This window comes from Nomascus leucogenys, chromosome 2 (assembly GCF_006542625.1).
Source record: "Nomascus leucogenys isolate Asia chromosome 2, Asia_NLE_v1, whole genome shotgun sequence".
Taxonomy (NCBI): domain Eukaryota; kingdom Metazoa; phylum Chordata; class Mammalia; order Primates; family Hylobatidae; genus Nomascus; species Nomascus leucogenys.
The window spans coordinates 22,029,492-22,051,568 of record NC_044382.1 but is presented as its reverse complement, the minus strand read 5'-3'; the positions used below and the strand labels follow the sequence as shown (position 1 = coordinate 22,051,568).

Below are 22,077 nucleotides of genomic sequence, written 5' to 3'. Positions count from 1 at the left end.
GTAGTCCCAGCTACTTGGGAGGCTGAGGCTGTAGTAAGCCAAGATTGCACCACTGCAGTTCAGCCTGGGCAACAAGAGCAAAACTCTGTCTCAAAAAAAAAAAAAAAAAAGATATAAAACTTTCACAAATTAACATAATTTATAGTTGCAATGAAAACCTAAAATAACCTACAGATAGATTATGAAAAACAGCTTACCTAGGTGTTGATTTTTAAGATCAACATACAAAAAAAGTCAATTAGATATCTATATTTCAGGAAAATAGGATATCTATATTCCAGGGAATAGGAGAATGAGAAATACTTTTTAAAAAAATACCATTTTCAATAGCTACAAAAGATAGGTTAACCTATTGAAATACATCAAATAAAACATAAGTAATTGGAGATAGCTACAGTGTTCATGGACTGAATTTGAATCCCATCCAAATTCCAACAGAATTTCCTTATGAAACTTAAGTTCATTCCAAAATGTATGTGGAAGACCCAAGAATCGCTAAGACATTCTTGAATAAGAATAAGGTAAGAGGATTTGCCTTATGAAGTATAAAGGAATTTTAAAACTCAAATAAGTAAGCGACAATATTTAATTAAACAATATTTTACAGGGATAGACAAACAGAATAATAGACCAGAAAACCCCAAAAGAGAGCCATAAAGGTATGGGAATATTATTTATGATGGACCTAAATATTGGCTTTTTCAACATATGTTGAGATAATCTCCATCTCTTTTGACCCCAACCTCAGACTATACACAAAAATTAATACCTGATGAATTAGAGACGTAATGAAAAAAGAAAACATAAAACCTTTGAAGACTATAGAAGAGCTTCATGACCTCAGTGTAGGGAAGGATTGCTCAGGTAAGACATAGAAAGTGCAATCCCTATTCCAAAAGACCATAAATTTGTCTGCATTAAAATGTAAAACCGCTGTTCATCCACAGATGCTAAATATAAAAGACAAACCACAAACAGAAAGAAGAAATTGTCAATACATAGAACTGCTGAATATTTTTCAGATTATATAAAAGTATTCCACAAATCACACAAAAAAATAAAAATAAAAATAGACAAAAAATAGAAATAAAATAGATGAAAACATTTCACTGACGAAAATCCCAAATGGCTTACAAATGACAAGATGCTTAACGCCATTAATAATTAGGTAAATGCAGTTTTAAAAGACAATGGCATCCCATTTCACACTCATTTCATAATTAGCCATATCAAATGTCAGCAAGAAAGTGAACAACTGGAACATTATACACTAGTGGGAAAGTCAGTTGGAGCAATCACTTTGGAAAGCTCTTTGCCATTATCTAATAAAGCTGTAGATATGCAGATCCTTAGAAGTAGCAAGTCTGCTCTCCCACATTAGTCTGAAAGACACTTTTGCATTCAGGCATCAGGAGCCACACACAAGAATGTTCATGGTTGCACCATTTGTAAAAACAAAAACCCAAAACCAACCCAGTGTCCGACATTAGAATGGACAAATAAATCATGGTATATGGTAACACTAGGGAAATTGACTAAATTACAGCTATGTGCTGAAATGTAGAATAACCTCAGAAATATCATATTGAGGAGGGAAAACAAAAGTCATTAAAGAATTATAAAGTGGAATTATTCTGTGTGTGAAGTATGCAATAGTAGTGTATTGTTTAAGGATGCAAATTTAGTCATAAAGAAAAGCAGGAAAACAGCAAACACAAAATTCCTAATAGTTGTTACTCCCAGGGAGGGAAGGAAATAGAAGGGATCAGGAAGAGGAGCTCAGGTTGCTACAAAATTTGCTTTTTCTTAAAAAAGATGATAATTATACAAAACCATTGTCATTCTTTATAACCATGTCAAAAAGCATTGTCATTCTTTCTTTTTTCCCCTGCAAGATGGAGTCTTGCTCTGTCTCCCAGGCTAGAGTGCAGTGGCACAACCTCAGCTCACTGCAACCTCTGCCTCTCGGGTTCAAGCAATTCTCTTGCCTCAGCTTCCCAAGTAGCTGGGATTATAGGCACCTGCCACCACACCTGGCTAATTTTTTTCTATTTAGTAGAGATGGGGTTTCACCATGTTGGTCAGGCTGGTCTCGAACTCTTGGCCTCAGGTGATCCACCTGCCTTGGCCTCCCAAAGTGCTGGGATTCTAGATGTGAGCTACCGTGCCAGCCAGCATTATCATTCTTTATACCATATTTATAATTTCATATTTTGTGTCTATTCATAAAATTTAATAATTCAGATCAAAATTCAAAACATTTTAAATTAGAAAACACTAAAAGCTGGAGGCATCACACTACCTGACTTTAAACTATACTACAAGGCTACAGTAACCAAAACAGCATGGTACTGGTACCAAAACAGAGATATAGATCAGTGGAACAGAACAGAGCCCTCAGAAATAAATAACGCCGCATATCTACAACTATCTGATCTTTGACAAACCTGACAAAAACAAGCAATGGGGAAAGGATTCCCTATTTAATAAATGGTGCTGGGAAAACTGGCTAGCCATATGGAGAAAGCTGAAACTGGATCCCTTCCTTACACCTTATACAAAAATTAATTCAAGATGGATTAAAGACTTACACGTTAGACCTAAAACCATAAAAACCCCAGAAGAAAACCTAGGCAGTACCATTCAGGACATAGGCATGGGCAAAGACTTCATGACTAAAACACCAAAAGCGATGGCAACAAAAGCCAAAATTGACAAATGGGATCTAATTAAACTAAAGAGCTTCTGCACAGCAAAAGAAACTACCATCAGAGTGAACAGGCAACCTACAGAATGGGAGAAAATTTTTGCAACCTACTCATCTGACAAAGGGCTAATATCCAGAATCTACAATGAACTCAAACAAATTTACAAGAAAAAAAACAACCCCATCAAAAAGTGGGCAAAGGATATGAACAGACACTTCTCAAAAGAAGACATTTATGCAGCCAAAAAACACATGAAAAAATGCTCATCACTGGCCATCAGAGAAATCAAATCAAAACCACAATGAGATACCATCTCACACCAGTTAGAATGGCCATCATTCAAAAGTCAGGAAACAACAGGTGCTGGAGAGGATGTGGAGAAATAGGAACACTTTTACACTGTTGGTGGGACTGTAAACTAGTTCAACCATTGTGGAAGTCAGTGTGGCGATTCCTCAGGGATCTAGAACTAGAAATACCATTTGACCCAGCCATCCCATTACTGGGTATATACCCAAAGGATTATAAATCATGCTGCTATAAAGACACATGCACACGTATGTTTATTGCGGCACTATTCACGATAGGAAAGACTTGGAACCAAGCCAAATGTCCAACAACGATAGACTGTATTAAGAAAATGTGGCACATATACACCATGGAATACTATCAGCCATAAAAAATGATGAGTTCATGTCCTTTGCGGGGACATGGATGAAACTGGAAACCATCATTCTCAGCAAACTATCGCAAGGACAAAAAAACCAAACACCACATGTTCTCATTCATAGGTGGGAACTGAACAGTGAGAACACATGGACACAGGAAGGTGAACATCACACACTGGAGACTGTTGTGGGGTTGGGGGAGCGGGGAGGGATAGCATTAGGAGATATACCTAGTGCTACATGACGAGTTAATGGGTGCAGCACAACAACGTGGCACATGTATACATATGTAACAAACCTGCACGTTGTGCACATGTACCCTAAAACTTAAAGTATAATAATAAAATAAAAAATAAATAAAAATATTCAAAACTTACTTCAGGAAGATATATTTTTGTGTGAAGTTCATTGGGAAAAAGGAAAAACTAGAGACAAAACTTGAGAGACAGTTACAGTAGTCCAGGTTACAGGCGACCCTTTCATAACCCCTCCCGGCAATTCTGATGCTTACATTTGAGAATGATTCTAAGAAATTTTAGGAAGAAAAGAGGAGGGAAAGGAAGAAAGACTTGCCCATGGTCATTTAGTGGTCACTCCATGGCTTGATTCTGAGAACGGAGAAGTTCTGAGTTAAAAGACGTGTTAACTGAGGGAAGAAGGAAGAAAGAGAAAAGATGACAGGAGGACTCTCACCTGGACAGGGGGAGGATGGCAGTGACACTGATAAGAGGTGAGCAGGCAGTATGGTAAGAGCGCAAACTCATCCTACAAGGAGAAAGGTATCGACATTAGTGGAAACAGAAGCAGTTAGAAAACTTAGAATAAAGTGTGTACATCAACCAGACTGTATAGGAGAGAAAAAAATAGAGAATGGCAAAAAACCATCTTCATATCTCAAAAGTGAGGGGGAGTCAAGAGCACAGGGGCAGCTCCAGTTAGTTGGATTAAGGTTCTAGACCAGGCTGTACTGCACAGACATCACTTTCTGCTGTCCTGCTAATGAGTCCCTCTCCCTGTTGCACTGACATTATCAAACCAAATGCAAATGAGATGAACCACAATAATGGGCAGAACTGCACCTGGTTCTGGTGAAGGTCTTAAGAGGAGGGGAAGTGGGGAGTGGAAGATTTTTGCCACACCCAAAGGGAGTGAGAGCACAGAAGAAAAAATTATTTACATAGAAACTCAGGCCAATCCTTTCATAAGTACTCCAGGACTATTGCTTCTCTTGATGATTTTAGTTGAGTCATTGTAGGCGGGACAATTCAAGGGAGAAGGCTGCTGCCTGGAAGCAATCCTCAGGAACCTAGACCTGAAAAATGTGGATGAGCTCTCTCTTGGCGTTTGTGCAGTGTGGCTGGGGGTTGCTCCGTAGTGGATCTTACTGGTCAGCTTGCTCTGTTGGCCACTTACTGAGGCCCAAGAGGCTTTACCCTACTCAGAGGCAGTGGCAAAAACAGAACAAAGAATCAATAGTGGGCAAGGAGAATGATGTTCCTTTTTAACATGTTTAAGGTGTGTGAAAATTAGAAGCACTCAAATTAAACTCAGGAAATTGGTCTGGATCAGAGTGTTCTGAGAACCATTGCTGAGGTCTCTGTTCCTAAGTTAGGATACTTTCTTTGTAAGACAGAGGAGGATCTTCATACATTCCTATCTGGTAATAGTATTAAAATCAATTTGGTATGACGGTTCATGATTGTAATCAGCACTTTGAGAGGCCAAAGAGGGAAGATCACTTGAGCCCAGGAATTTGAGACCAGCTTGGGCAAACATAGCAAGACTCTATCTCTACAAAAAATTTAAAAATTAGCTGCCCGTGGTGGCACATGCCCAGCTACTCAGGAGGCTGAGGCCAGAGGATCACTTAAAAGCACAGGAATTTGAAATGGCAGTGAGCTATAATTGTGACACTGCACTCCAGCCTGAGCAACAGGATGAGACCCTGTTTCTAAGAAAAATAAAAATAAAATCTAGAATATTTAGGGGATGGCTGAGTTTCAGTTAATGTTTTTCTCATTATATGAATTACGCAAAAAGCTTCCTGAGGAGTATTATCCTGTTTTGCCATCATAATTAGCATAGAATGTGGCTGATTCTCTCGATTTATTTTTTATCTTACATACCATAAAATTCACTCATCTGAAAGTTTTCACAAATACATAAAGACCTGTAACCACCACTGCAATCAAGTTCCATCACACAAAACATGTTTTTCTTATGGTGTCCCTTTGCAGTCAGACCACCTCTCCTCCCCAGCCCCTGGCAACCACTGACCCTCTCTGCAATGCAGAAATGACAACTGCATTGAAGGTTAGGGCCTGAGGCTTTCTTATGATTGGTTGGTATTGTAACAATAGTAACAGCAGTAATGGTAATATATAATACATATTTGCATTTCTATTGTGTCAGGCACTATTTGAAGCACTTTATAGATGAGGAAACTGAGGCTTTAAGAGATTTTAGAAAGGAAAGAGGAGGTAAAGACTTACCCATGGTCATTTAGTGGCCACCCCATGGCTTCACTCCAAGCATGTCAGACTCCTAGACCCATTTTCTTAACCTCTATCTGTTTCTGCCTCCATGGAAGATACAGAAGCAGGACAAAGTAGAAAGGATACCTACCAATTCCAGGAAGCTCAGTTTAGATCTGGGATTGACTTACTTTTACCAAAAAAAAGCTTTTATGAGTTTGATTAATTATACCAATAAAACAACACTTGGATATAAGATCAAGTGAAACCAGGATCCTAGAACACCTTCCTTACAGCCTTTGTAAAATGCAACAAAGATAAAGCCTAGACTTATTATGTTCCCTGTCATAAACTTGACCAAGTTTGTAAAGCAAAACTTTAAAAAATTCTCTGATCAAATACTGGAATGCCTTGTTAATGTCCTTGAGCATGAACTTCCTTTTGTATTTATTAAAAAGAAAAAGGGATCTTTATTGTCGATCTTGGGTGTTTTTCAGGTTGGAGTCCCCAACCCGGTCTCTAGTGATGGAGGCCCCAAAAGGAGTGGAAATCAATGCAGAAGCTGGCAATATGGAAGCCACCTGCAGGACAGAGCTGAGACTGGAATCCAAAGATGGAGAGGTGAGGGGTGAGAAGGACAGAAGTTCAAAGAGCTACAGCTCCAACAGGCCAACCCTTCCCATAACTGGTTGACCTCGGAGTTGGATCCTATGGTGTATCAAAAGGAGCCAAGCAGGTTTTATTTCTGAAACAATTAATTGAGCAGCATGATTATAAGCCAAACCCACAATCCATCAAAGTGATGATTTGTTATTTGTAAAATGCAGAGATAATGGCATGTATTCCAAGTACAGAATTATATGACCATGAAAATGAATGCTCTTTTCAAATTCTCTCTTGTCACCTTAAAATAAGATTTTGTTAGCCAACATAATTAAGCTGTATATATTATACACATCTGGCTCAAGATGAACTTAATTTACTTGTCGTTACTTTGTGTCACATGTTTCTGTTTTCACTGAAAATGGGGAGGCAGATTGAACAGCTGTCCCAACCAGAACAAGCCAAAACTTAATAGGGTAAGACTAGGCAGCAAGGGAATGAAACACTGCAGATATTCATTCTCTTATGCCAACACAGTCCCAGTTGGGTGAACAGAAATGCTGCTTGTGTTTTTGCAAGCAAGACAAGCCAATTACTACCCACACCCAAAATATGATTTGTCTGTAAACTTTTAAAAATGGCTTCAAAGTGCTCGTAAGTGAACTTTGCTATTTAATCATAGAGTAAAAAAATCTGTTGTTGTTGTTGTTGGTTTTTTTTAAGAAAAATGCTATTCCACCTGACTATTGAATGAGAGAGGTTATCAGTCTCTACCTGCTTCTATACATCCACTCTATGGATATAAAAGTACCCCTTTTGATTGGTATGGCGTTTTAGAAGAGATAGTCAGAACATTCAATTATCACAACTGCCTCTTCAAGCAGCCACAAACTGCAAACCATACACATATAAAAATGTGGCTACCTCACATATGCAGTTTATAGCTATCAGAATTTGAACTCTGGAGGAATCAGTTATAATCATAAATCTAATGGCACCTTCCACCACTGTTTATTTTTATAGGCATGTTTTTCCCAAAGTATATTTTATAGACCATCAGCCCCATAAATCGTTAGAAAAAGAAAAAAAAAGCAGAAAGGCTCACTAGCATTTAAAAGTTGGAAAATGTTACATACTCTATTCTCCTCTTGAACACTCACCTTGCACACAGTCATAGTAGGATCTGAGAAGTCCCATAGTAAAGAAAATTGTTAAATGTCACATTTTCATATTTATTTGACTCTAGGACTCTATTCACATTCTGTATGACATGTTTTTGCAAAATGCTAACGTAGGCCAGTGCAGCATTATCTTGCTAGAATCTAAGCTTCTGTGAAGGTAGAGACTTTCCGTCTTGTTGGTATCCAAATCCCCAGTACCAAAAATAGTCAACACATAGTAGGTGCTCATTAGATTTCAGTTGAATTGAACATTCATTTGCTGTTTCTGAATGTCAAGAGAAGAGACGACAGCCTCTGACCAATGCTTTCCTTCCTATTCTCTCTCTTTAGATTAAGTTAGATGCTGCAAAAATCAGACTACCTAGACTGCCTCACGGATCCTACACGCCTACAGGAACAAGGCAGAAGGTCTTCGAGATCTGCGTCTGCGCCAATGGGAGATTATTCCTGTCTCAGGCAGGAGCTGGGTCCACTTGTCAGATAAACACAAGTGTCTGCCTCTGAAAGACTATCCATAGTGGACATTGTTGGCAGCATAAAGGCCTTTTTTGGCTTTAGACACTGGCTGCCAGCTATTTTTACTAGAACACAGAAAGCCTATCAAAGACCTTGTGTGTATGTGTACGTGTGTGTGCGTGCTTGAGTGTGTTTGCGTGTGTGGGTGGATATAAATATATATAAATATATATAAATAAATATATATATCCTCTGTATAAAATGAGGTTTCAGTACAAAAGGAACCATGGGTGACCCTGCAATATCCACTGTCATTTTCCATCCCATCCCCACCACCTGTGTGACAGAAATCTAAACACACATCCATCCCCAACATTCCCCAGACTATTCAGAATCACACAGCGTATTGAACACTGACAGAATCTTCATCTAGATGTTTGAGTAGCAGCATATCTTCTCCTTTAGTGCCATAAAGAGGGAGTGATGGCGGGAATCTCAAAGTCGCATTCAAGCTCTGAGACCTTTGTATCAAAAGTAGGCATTTGATTTCCTGTTTTGGCTTTAGTAAGGCTGGCTAACTTCCCCCTCTTCAAGCTAGGGACCGGCAACGCTGTGGAAGTCAGCCGTAGGAACTCAAAATGGCTGGCCTACCTTGGCTACCAAACATATTGGGGTTTTTGTAGTTGAATGAATGAGGAGGATGAATTTCAGCAAATTTTGAACTGCTCACCCAACTTCTGCTATCTTGCTCCCTCCAAAGTCACAGATTCTCCTACAGTCAAATTAGGAGCTGTAAATCAGCACAAAATAAGATAACAGCTGCTCCTCAGTCAGCTGGAAGCTACTCAATGGCCTGACGGGCAACGAACAAACGGGTGATATATCTGTTTTTTAAAGGAAAAATGGCTTAAAAGCTGTTCTGTTCTCACTTCTGACTTTAACCAAAAGATTTCAACCCACAATGATCAGGTCAATCAAAATCCCTAAGAGCAGAACTCCTACCCCAAAAGAAGCCTGGAAGTCTAATTAAGTGTAGCATCAGGAACCTAATTATGTTTACTATGTTTCTTGGGATTGGTGGGTAATGTCAAAATATGCCCTTTATTTTTAAAGGCATTCACAAACTCTCTGACTTTGATCTTATGTATTTTTTTCAGTGCCGGGATATTCATATTCCTAAAGCCACTATTGTGCTTTCTCTAAGAAGCACTACATGCCACCAGAATTGCTCACTGAAAGATAACACAAACTGAGTGTCTTTATGAGAATCACTGTGTCCCCCTGGGGCCCAGCAGTACCTGCTTCCCTGTATGTGGAAGCAGCACCTCATTCCCGCCATCAGCTACCTCTCATCACCCCACCTTCATCATCATGCTCCAGGGTCACCCTGGCCAGCTCTTGTGCTGGGACAGGGGATTACACCATCTCTGTTCAAAGAGGGGGAAATGTGCCTATGCCTTAAGTCAATGCACTCAGCAAGGAGAAGCACATCTTATTTATCTTGTTACCTATAGTTTATTTTGGGTGATTGGAGGGGAATGATTTAGTTATGACTGGACATCTTAAAAGCTGATAGACAAGCCAAATGGCTGGCAGATGTGGATTTCAAAGAGCCCAGAATGAACTCATCACTGGCTTAGACAGTCCTGGATGCCATTTGGAAAGCAGTGGCCCCGCAAGCCTAAATGAAGTAGTATTTGTAGTAGTATTTGCATTTTTCTTTTCCCTCAACAAGGTGTTACTTTTTCTTACTTTACAAGCAAGGGAAGTTTTGTGACAGGAGAGAAATAAAAGATTTGATATTTTTTGAGATGACACTGAAGCATCAGGCTGAGATTTGCACACATGGGATGTAAAAGCAATCTGTGTGTTGCTTAGCCACTTAGAAGTAGATGGTGGGGGACAGTGGCATGGGTCCTAGCCTGGCCAGTGATGCTGCTGGCATCCAGACCCCAAACTCACTCCAAGCACTCTTGTTCAATATCTCATGCAGAAGAGTTGGGCTGGTCACTCTTAGGGGTGAGACCCAGTGATTGGTTGGTTTGTAGCATTAAGGTCTAAAAAGGAAAACCATAAAAGACATCAGATTACTCTGGATCAGTATAATTAATATTCCATAGGGCCATGTTGCCAGAATCTGTATGTATCAACACAGGGTTTTTCCAAGCCAGGAAGCGCCCTCCTTGGCTACTAGGAGCACCTATCCCATATCATTCAGATAAACAATAATAGCTACAAAGTCATTTGTGGCTAGATAGGTTAAGACAGGTGATTTTTTAAAGCAGACTGTCTTTGCATTTTGCCATCTCAAGTTCATTAATCTTTAGATGACAAAAAAGGAAAAAGTTCCCAGAACCTTTTTCCTTAGATTTTGTTCTAATCACCACGTGAAAGAATGAGATTAGCGCCACAAGTTTTATGCCAATAAAAGAGACTGGTGTGATCCCACATGCAAAATTTAATCCTGAGGGTAGTGAGATCACAAACAGAATAAAAATAAGAGCAATCAACCATATAAATCAAGTACCTATTGGGAACAGATATAACATTCTATTTTTCATTTATGCTAAGTGACCACAATATACAAAGTAATAAGCAGTAAATTTGATATGGGTTAAATTATGCATTTTGTTCAGATTTTGGAAATTGGTAGTAAAATGCATTTATAAGTTTCTCAATGTACATCTTTTCATCCCAACACCCTCAAACTAGAATATCTGTCGATGGTCAAGAGAAAAATTTTACCTGAATTCTTGGGGGTGGGGGAGAAGCTTTTACATTAAAATCTACTAACGCCTACTTTTTAAAAAATGAGATTCTTTCTAATTTTTATATATGATATTTTCTAGACAATCGCACCTTTGGGTATATTAAACAGCTGGTATCATAACAGTCCAAATGAACCTTCAATATACTAGAAGTTCTAGTATGTTAATATTGTTCAGAAGATTTTTACAAATTAAAAACTGATTTCCAAATATATTCAACATTTACTTCTATTTGATATCTGCTCAAGAAGTCATAGAAGTCTCGGGAAACTATTCGAGTATCACAGAGGTTTTCAAAAGCCCTTATGGTGACATCTACCTAGGTAAAACCTGACATGTGGCTTTATAATTGTTATGTTACCCAAGGGATAGATGTTATAAACTTGAGCTGGCTTTGAACATCCTTTAGGTCATTTTCTCTTTGGATAATTTTCATCGCATATCCAGCAACCATAGACCAAAGTTTGCTTGAGGTTTGACCCTAGAGCAGAGATCGGCAAACTATGACCTGGAAACCAAATCTGACTCACCACCTTTTCCTGCAATTAAAGTTTTATTGTCACATAGCCACATACATTCAATTACATGTTTTCTGATTTTACACTACAGCAGTGGATGGAGTAGTTGTGTCAGAGACTATGTATCCCACAAAGCATAGATTACTTACTATTTAGTCCTTCACAGATAAAGTTTCCTGACCCCTGACCTAGAGGTTTTTGTGGTATGCATTGGATATAGCAGGAAAGAAAGCACCTTTCCAAACAGCAGGGAGTAAGCTTACTTTTCTGTGTAGGCTTGGGAATATAGTTACTTGGCAAAGTCTTTCAGGAAGGAAGCCCTTCCTTATGTTACATGTGGAAAGCCTGCCTTCCAAGACATGTGGAAGTAAGTGATCCTCCTGCCAGAGAAACACAGGCTCAGAGGATTCCTGGGAACAGGGAGGATGGGATTAGTGGAAGCTTAGTGGAAAAGGAAAGTTATCATCCTCCAAGACCCTTAATAGATAGAACATACCAGGTTCTGCAGGTCAGCATCATTGTGTAATGAGAAGTGAAGTAGGGGACCCTGTGGTTTAACCTTAGAATCTCTTTCCTGTAGGCTCTTTCTGCTGTCTATATTCATATAAAGTTTTCCACCTCACCCTCCCACAGTCTAGAGAGATGCCCATTCCATGGTCCTCCAGAGAATAGTTTTGACTTAACATGTCTTTTTAGCCTGCATCACGTCAGTTATCAACACCGCCACTGTGCTTACTGTTCCTACAGCCACACCAGGCTTGAAGAGTTAGTGGGACCAATAAATAATTGGAAGTATTGGAAAAAGCAACTTAAAATACGTGGGGACAAAAAATACAGTAAAATTCTTTTTATCAAGCTGATGCTGTGAGAAACCAGATGAATGCCAGTTTGGCTTTATTTCTAAGAATCTGGGTCTTCGTTCTCTGGTGTAGAAGGAATGCAAAAAGAACAAAACAAAAACAAAACAACATATTTTGAAAAGACATATTCTGACATCTCTGCTTGCGTGTGGTAAGGCAGGCTCCTATCAGACATTTATCCCTTTGGTCAACATCCCTTTTGCTCATCCAGGGCTTCATACTCAATATTGCTTAAAAAAAAAAAAAAAGTATCAGCTGTGGATGACTCTTTGGAAGTATGAGTATCATGGTGGGGAGGAAGGATTTTTTTTAAAATGTAAACGACCCCCATTTACCAGACCCTAATCAAAGTCACTTAAGGGAATCCCTCAGCCTTTTATTTGGAAACAGCTGAAATAAACTGGCAGCAGCTAGATCAGAGTATCTTGCTTTATTTTAGGCCAAAGGTAGTATGAGATTTGGACCAAAAAGGTAGATAGATCCATTCTAGCACCTGATACTGATTTTTCAAGGCTCTATTAAAGGTCAAAAATTTCATTAAACGAGACCAGTTCTCCCTCTTCCCCCTTGTCCCAAGAAATCTTAGGCATGAAAAGGATAAGGAAACAGCTCCTGGAATGATACATTTGCATGGTGCCCTAGTAGCAGGTTGGGAAAAAGTTATAAGAAACAACTTTCGAAAACAGGACTTTTATCTCAGAGATAAAATGTCTCTCTTGTGGTCTTTCATCACTATCTCTGTGGTGGAAGGTTCCCCTAGTTCCAACATATTTCCATTAAAATAGTCAAAGCCACGGCATTGGGATGTCAGATGCATCTCTTTCTTTGTGGTAATCGGAATTTAAAATTATACAGTTGCCTCTGAATTTCTCATGCACAAAGCCAAACCACTGATAAGAGATAAAGCAGTCTGAAGCCTGCTGCTTCAGCCAGCACAGCACAGCACACGCACTTGCACTTTCAAAAGCAATGTGAGTTCTATGGTTCTTAAAAGCTTTCTTCATAACAGAGTCCTTGAAATTTCTCAAGGCAGGTCTGAATGGCAAAGGGAAAATAATTACTTGTGGGAGGTCCTCCTTTTGAGTATTGTTAGAGCACACATGTAAAAGAAAAGAACCTTTTTGGGGCAACTCATGCTCACACATGCTGTTTTCTTTGGTTCTCCTGCTACCTTCATTTTGTAGATATTGATAGATTAGGAGGAAATTAGCATCCTTATTTGAGAAAGAGCAAGAATGTCACGAGCCCTTGATGCAATAGTAAATGTGATGTCATCATACAGTGTTAATGATGCTATCAAATCCATCAATAAACAGTCTCAAACCTTCCAACAACAGTGCTCACTGCTGCTCCTCAACTTCAGCCCAGCAAGCAGTAATATCATCACCCATTTTGAGATTTGCAGGTGGAATAGAACAAAGAAACAGCCACTGTAATCGAGAAGCATGTTTAGTGTCTAAATCCACCTGTTGCAATGGGAAGCCAGAGTGGGGTTCCAAATGCCTCATTAAGTATGTGGACAGTCCCACTAGTAAGTGAGTGAATTTGGCTTCATCACTGAACATTAGCTAAGGTCAGCTTAATAACACAAATATGAGGCCAACTTCTTTGCGAGAAGAGAAAAGAAAACATCTGCTTGATCTAAAATCCACCCCACATGCCTAGAGTTGTCTAATAGTCCCTCAGTCTCCAATGGCTTCACATCCTACTTCTACATTTGGGGTTTTTGGTGAAATCAGAGATAACTCAGAATTTCATAAAGTGAGAAACTCCAAACTGGTCTATTAGGTTCCATGGGAACACTTGTAGCCAAAGGATTGTCTGAGGGCAGGAAGACGACACTTGTCAACAAGGAAGACAGTGTTTCTTTAGTTCCCATATTCATCTAATTCATGGGGTTCTAACATTTTGGGGGGCCATAGATTCTTTTGACAATCTGAGCCAATCTATGAAACTTCTCCCCAAAAAGAACCACCCCACAAAATCTTTCAAAACATAAGAGATTTTCCTGGATCTGAAGCCTACCCTAAGACATGGGAAGAGTTGTATTCTATTATTCAATTGTAAGAATATTTATTAATATGCACTGAGCTATTACTAGGCACTGTGCTAAACATTTTACATACATTCTTCTATTTCATCCTCAAAACAATCCTTTGAGTTGGGTTCTAATATAGTTCCAATATTCGGATGTGAAAACTGAGGCTTACAGTGGCTAAGAAACTTGCCCAAAGCCATTACCTAGAAAATGGCAGAGCTGGAATGTAGCTTTAACTCCTGACCACTATGCTATAAAGTCACCACATGTCAAACTAATTTTCAAGTTGTTGGGACATGTCCCCTACTAGGTTTTAAACTAGATCTTCTTTGGTAGATGAAGCTATAGAACTTCTATTTTCCCTGCTTTCTATAGTCTCTCACAGTGACAGCATCTATACTAAAGTATAGATACCTAAGGGGAAAATATAGAAAGCCTGCCTGAATAATAGAATCTAGAACAAAAGAAAATATTAATTTGTTCTGTGTATGCTCAAGTCAAGCTTAAAAAAAAATAGACCAGAAAATACCTGGGTTGTTAGCCTCACATTTAGGAGAAAATTGTAATACTCAATTATCTGTGGGTGTGGCTAAACAAGTCAGCATTTCTGCACACATATATCTCTTTCCTTTATACTTCCCTTCAAAAGACAAATACCTTACTTTTGATCTTTGACACTATTTGGTCAGTATTCTTCTCCACCTTTACTTGTGGCAAAACTCAAGGAAGCTCATTTCTATCATTGTCTCTGTTTCCCTATAAGAAAGAACTAGCAGGGACTTACTGACTGCATTAGGCATACAATGTCAGAGCTGAGCTGACCACTCTGGTTCCGTAATGGCTTTGGCCTCACACCTTGGCAGCCATCATTAATGGCCCATACCCTTCCCCAAGTGCAGAATTCTCCTCCCCAGAGCACTCAGGCTGTCACTACCAATTTATCTGAGTTGGAAATGAGACTCATTTGCCACTTCTTATTTTTAAAGTGGCACCCTTTAACTTTGAACCTGTATATTTTACTGGCATCCTAGATTCAGCAATGAGGTTGGTGGTGTTTCAACTAGGAAGGGAGAAAATGAGTGCATCTGAAGTTCCTTACAGCTTGGTTTCTTTGGAATGCTTTCATCTTCTAAGCAAAGGGATCAGGGTTTGATCTGTAAGAGTTAAAAAGACAAAGTCGTTTTGAAGAATTAACTCAGCCAGGGATCATGCAAAAAGATTAGAAACCAGAATGCCCTTGTTAAAGCCCTGCTGTCAACCTGCCTTCACCCAGAGCTTAGAGGGCCACAGCAGCAAAGAGGTTGGGGTCCATCCTGCTCTGATGTGCTTTTTCCACAACACATATCTGGTCCTCTGGGAGGACTGTGGATAGAGCTCCTCACCATACCCAAAAGACTCAGCCCCAGTGCCAGTGCTTGCCTGGTTCAACAACCCTCCACAAAACCTTAGTAAAGGGATGAGCCAAAAATGAAAAAGACTCTACTCTACAGTAAGTCAGTCAAGGATTTCCGTTTTAATGGTTTAAGACATCCAAATGGCAAGCCAGGAATAGATACCATTAAAGGGTCTCATAGGACTAATCTCACCAGAGCCAGAAATCTAGCTCTCTGGAAGGGATGCAAGATTCTAGAAAAGTAAAGGGAAGTGTTGGCACATCTGAATTTAGTGAACACAAAATTAACTTAATTTTTATCTAGTCTTTCTGTGACGGAGGGAATAAAGTTTTTCATGTATCAACCACCTCCCCCAGTCAGGTTTCTCCCTTTTTGAGATTATGAAGAAGCTGAGACATACTTCTTAAGGAGGTCGTGTTTTAGAAGGAAAAGGCAGAGTCTATCCATGATTATGCTGGCTTGATGCGCTTCTGAAGAAGCCAGATTCTGATGTTCTTAACCAAAATGGTGAGGTCATGGAAGTCCCATTTGCTTGGAGATTTTGAAAAAAAAAAAAAAAAAGAAACCCATTCCCATAAAGCAACTGAGTTCAGCCTTTGGATTATTTTTGGTTTGGTTTTTCTCTGGTTTTGGATGTGATGTAAGAAGAGCTTTTTAGTTTTGTTTTGAATAACATCAATCCTTGCACACTCTATGCAAAAATTTTGTAAGCATTGCAATAATGCTATGAATTACAAGGAACTATTTTAACTTTATTACACTTTCTGTATAAAAAATTTGTATTTAATATTATTTCGACTGCAGTCTTGTAAAATATATTAATAAAAATAATGATTGGTAAGAAGGAAAGCACCCTTGTCCACTTCTTTAGGGAATTCCTCTCTCACAGTTAATAAATCAGTCACTCCTATTGACTCTACCTCATAAATAATTTTTCAGATTAACATCTCTTCCATATCCCTTTGATCAGTTGGGTAAGCCATTTTGGCTCTTGGGAAGAAATTCACACAGGTTGCTTTATGAAAAGAGAGCTTAATGTAAGGTAAAACATGGCCTGGAATTTGGGAGTCCCCAGGATTTGGACCATGTCAAGGGAACAGCCATCCTCAATTTCTTTTCTAATGACCTACATAGGCTTCTCTGGCCACAGTTTACTACTGCCCTCTCCACTGCTCTCTTCTCTGTCTTTGAAGAAGCAAGCCAGATTGGTTCCTATTAGGTAAAACCTTTACAACCAAGCTGCTTTAGTGCTCCTGGTTAGCCTACAAATAAGCCATCTTTGAGTCAGGTGCTCATCCCTCATGCTCCCCTAGATGGGGCGATGGCTGAGACAATCGATGAGAGAAGGCATTGTGGCAGAACCACTTGGATCCACTCACCACAATTAATTCTTCATTTTGAGCATCTCATCTCTCCTGGTCTTCCACAACAACAAGTCAGTGGACATGCTAGAATCTGCCTCGAATTTATTCCCATCTAGCACCACCCACCCCAGGATATCATCCTTCATGATCTCATCCACATATCATCTTCTCTCCGTGGCCCTTGTCATTCTTCCTTGATTCCCTCATTTGTTCTAATTTCTTGTATAACCCTACATTGTACTATGATTTACCCATTTACCTACCTATCTGGGACCCCAGAAATGCTTATATACATTCTTAAAGTTTATATAGAATCAAATATATATCTAAATTGATCTTCACAACACTATAAGGTAGATAGGTAATTTCCTCATCTAGAATATCTAAACAAATTTTACATATCTAACATGTGACAGAACCAATGTCTTTTCCCAATTTGATTTTCATCTAAGGCTACATCTTATTTCTTACGTCCTGACTCCAAATATCACTGAAGCAACATTATAAAAGGATTTGATAAAAATATTATTCCCAGGCAGAGCACAATTTATTTCCAAAGATGCAGTAATTTTATTACCTAGCTTCTCTTTGGGAAAAATTTACCAAAAAAAAAAAAAATCTAAATCAAAGGTAATGAAATCACAATTCAAGAGACTTGGTGAGAAAAACCATTGAATCTTAGCTAAAAAGATAAACTCTAATGAGAGACAGAAAGGCTGTTACCGACATGTCAAACTAATTGACATCATTGTTGAAACAAAATTAGAAAGCAGATAAAATACCAGGAAGCTAAAAAAAGCTCTATGCCTTGTCTTCCAAGGAAGGAAGGTTTAAAAAGTAGCAAATAGGTATAAATCAGCAACTTTGAGATTTCTTCTGATCTTTACCCCTTTAAAAGAGATATAAGATTCTGTGACTCACTTTACCCTACGAAAAGAAGCCAGGGTAGGGCAGGGGTCGGAATAGGTATCAGAGTGTAAAGGAATAAGCAAAGGGCATTTCAGAAAAACTTGTGAGCAATGTGTATGCATTAGCATCTCCAGTTGAGTCCAATGATAGGGTAATTTTAATTCGTGAATGTCAAATGTTAATTATTCTCGATGACACCAAACTCTTGCAGCTGAGGCTCAATATACAGCACCCAACAAAGACCCTTATGACCCATCAATGGACAGACGATGGATGAAGCTTTAAGACTCTCTGGCAGAAATAATTAAACATAAATTTAAAAAACACTTGTGAGATTTTTCCCGATAACTCATACTAGAATCTAAAATGGGTACATAAAATGTGAGAATAGAATCTTCCAAATTATATTATATTTTAATAGGAAGCAAGCATTTGGAACAGCAAAATTTAGGATAATAGATATTAAATCAAGGGTAGAAATTATAAGAGTACATAATCGATTTTAATCTATTAGAAGAGGAAGTCAAACATTGCATTTAAACACTTTGGTGCAAAAAATTAACCTATTAAACTTAAATAAAAGGAAAATCAATATTTTAAAGTAGACACTATGGCAAGAAGTATAGGAGAGATTCAGATTAACAAATTTATAATCATAAAATGCCCTGTCTTATTGATTATACATGATTAAACCACTGTGCTGAGCAGGCAAGTAACCAAAAACAAAAATCCAAAACTTTGAAAAATAAACAGAAGAAACTTGACAAATTTAATTGTAAGGGAAAATTTTTAACTACTCCACTGTCTTATAACTTACAAAATGGCAAAGCAAAAAATTAACTCATAAACACACACACAAACACCTCTCTACACATGGCAGGAAAGAAAAAAACTTCTCTTTGTCAATAATCATATAAATGAAATAAATATCATCTCAAAATGAAAACTTTAAACTTTTCAGACTATACTCTCTGAAAGTAAAAATAGACAATATATTTTATATTTACATAAAATCCCAAGAATTTAAAAACACTTCCGTAACTGGTGATTTGAGAAAGAAACAAGTCTATTTAAAGAATAACAGTTAAAAATGCTACAAATGATGAAATTTAGCCAAAGCAGTCTTTGACCTAATAGGAGCATTTAAACTTGTCAATAGAGAAATGAATAAATAAAGCATTCAACTAAGATTCCAGAAGAATCAAGAAAAGAACAAAAATCAACAAAACTAAGATGGAATAAGAAATTCTAGATTTTACATCATAAAAAAACTAAAAATCTAAAAAACAAAACTGCTGATAAATCTTTTAAAATATTAAAATACGTTTAATAACACATAAAATAAAAATGTGTTATAGCAACATAATTCCTTGTAAGAAAAATAGAAAACCTTGATGAAATGTACAATTTTGAAAAATTAACCATAACAAAAATTGGTAAAAATTAGTAAACTTAGTAAAAATTAGTGCTTGTTTCATAAGCAAAAGTGAAACAATTTTTGTTTAGGAAATTCTACAAAAATATACCTTTTCTGACATAAATAACATTACGTATATATAATGTACATGACATACCTATATACATTCATAAATTAACATGTGAAAAAAATTGCCATAATTGATCTGCTGTAACCTAGGCCAGATAAAAATTTAAAAATTTTGAGAGAGAGAAATATTAAATACAGAGACCAACTCTCAACCGTATAGACTAAAGTTGATAAAGACTGTCTTGTTTTCCTTGAAGTTAATTTACACACTTAACAAAATGTCAATACTTTTAAATCTCAACAGAAATTTTCTGGGAAGTAAACAAAATAATTATAAAATTTACCAGGCAAAATAAAAGAGAAAAAAAAAGGTAAACATATTCTCTAAGAAAAATCATTAGAATTACAAAAATCTAACAGACTGTCTAACAAGTACAACATAGCAATAATGAAGATCATAACATTTCCAAATCAGAGACATAGATCAATTTCATTTGATATTATTTTCCTACCTGGAAAATACCCTTCACCTTTCTTTGCCTGGCTTTCCCCTGCTCACTTTCTAAGATTTTGCTGAGATATCTCCCTTCAAGAAGGCTTCTCTGGCCGGGCGCAGTGGCTCACGCCGGTAATCCCAGCACTTTGAGAGGCCGAGGAGGGTGGATCACGAGGTCAGGAGATTGAGACCATCCTGGCTAACACGGTGAAACCCCGTCTCTACTAAAAATACAAAAAATTAGCCGGGCGTAGTGGCAGGCGCCTGTAGTCCCAGCTACTCGGGAGGCTGAGGCAGGAGAATGGCGTGAATCCAGGAGGTGGAGCTTGCAGTGAGCCTAGATCGCGCCACTGCACTCCGGCCTGGGCAACAGAGCGAGACTCCATCTCAAAAAAAAAAAAAAAAAAAAAAAAAGGCTTCTCTGACTTGTTCTGTTAATAGATCGAGTAAAACTTTCCCTGTACTTTGAGGGCACACTGGACAACCATGACAGAGGGCAACCTCTATCACGGTTGACATTGTACTGAAGCAACCTATTCATTCTTCTGTTTAGCCTACTAGAATACGGCTCAAGATCAGACGCACGGCTTCCTCACTATTTTATCATTCAAGCCTAGCAGAGTGCCAGGCGTCTAAACTGAAATGGTTGAATTGAAGAGACCAGAAAACCCAGAAATAGACTCAAGTGAATGTAAGAATTCATCATCTATCAATTTATCAGTTCAATCTACCGCTTATTCTTAAACATTCCAAGACAGAGAGCAAGAACAAGATGGTGGTCTCTGTACTCAGCTTACAAACGGGCAATCTGACAAAGAAACAAACAGTTGCAAGTGTGAAATAAGCAGTGATCCAGGAGAACATAGTTCTCCAGGGAAGCTGATAGCTGGAACACCATTACAAACCAAGGGAAGAGGTAGTGATTCCTTGACTGTTATTAGGAAAACCGATCTGCAGCTTCCTTGGTGATGCTGAGGGGGCTTCAGAGTCACACCTTAAATTAACTCCAGTGGATCAGAGTCAAATGTTTGTTCATCTGGCATCTATTGAATGCCTATTCCCTTATAAATAAATAATATACTCTCTTTACTCTTGAATAAATATCTCAGAGCCTAATGAGGTAAACAAGGACCTAAAATGATCACTTACAACATAGTATGAGCTGTGAATAAAAGACAAAATAATAGGCCATGGAATAACAACCTACTTAGGATCTGTGGAAGAATGACAAGGAAAATATCTCAAAAAGGAAAAACTGGCACATTCATGCATATGCAATTCCTTTTCTCTCTCTTTTTTTGAGACAGAGTCTCACTCTGTCGCCCAGGCTGGAGTGCAGTGGCAGGATCTTGGCTCAATGCAACCTCCACCTCCCAGGTTCAAGCAATTCTCAAGTCTCAGCCTTTCGAGACAGTAGCTGAAACTACAGGCATGTACCACCACACTCGGCTAAACTATTGTATTTTTAGTAGAGATAGGGTTTCATCATGTTGGCCAGGCTGGTCTTGAACTCCTGACTTCAGGTGATTCGCCCCCCTCGGCCTCCCAAAATGCTGGGATTACAGGCATGAGCCATGGCACCCAGCCCATATGCAATTCTTAACTTCTTTCATCACCGTCCTACTCCCACAAATAAGAGAACCTTAAATAATAATAATAAAGTAAATAGGAGAAATGGTTAGAAATTACGAACTTTGATGAGTTAGTGCAAATTAATTCTTATTAACCCATCAAGATATCAATAAATATATGAACAAAAGAGATAAGCACATAATGCACACAAGTGAAAATGTACATTGTTTCCATTCTAGAGCACTGGAAGATGGCACAATTAATAACCACTTTTCAAGAAAAACAATATTTTCTTGATTTTAAGATGCAATGCGATTTTACAAATTGTAAAAAACCCAACTTCAACTCCACCAAATAAAATGTGGTTAAATCTATCAAATACATGTGGTGAAACCATGGTCATACCCTTGCAGAAAAAAACAACAGGATTAAAGTGAGCTGTTTTTCCTCAACCTATCAGACTGTTTAAACAGTGACTTTATGGAGGGTAACGTAATAAGGCCCTTTTATACTATATGTTTAGTCCTGAAAAGAACCTGTAAGGTAGGCAGCATTTTCCCCGTCTTAGAGAAATCATGCTCA

General features: G+C 38.2%; 1 protein-coding gene across 2 annotated transcripts in view; it reads left to right on the top strand.

Moving 5' to 3' along the window:
- The window catches only part of SGCD (sarcoglycan delta), a 426,978-nt gene extending 410,461 nt beyond the window's left edge, over nt 1-16,517 (top strand). For both annotated transcript variants that reach the window (XM_003268565.3, XM_003268564.3), the window contains 2 exons: nt 6,348-6,471; nt 7,965-16,517. In XM_003268565.3, coding sequence (XP_003268613.2) covers nt 6,348-6,471; nt 7,965-8,138 — 298 coding nt within the window. In that variant the 3' untranslated portion in view covers nt 8,139-16,517. The remainder of the gene's footprint in view (nt 1-6,347; nt 6,472-7,964) is intronic.
- Nucleotides 16,518-22,077: the final 5,560 nt, after the last annotated feature.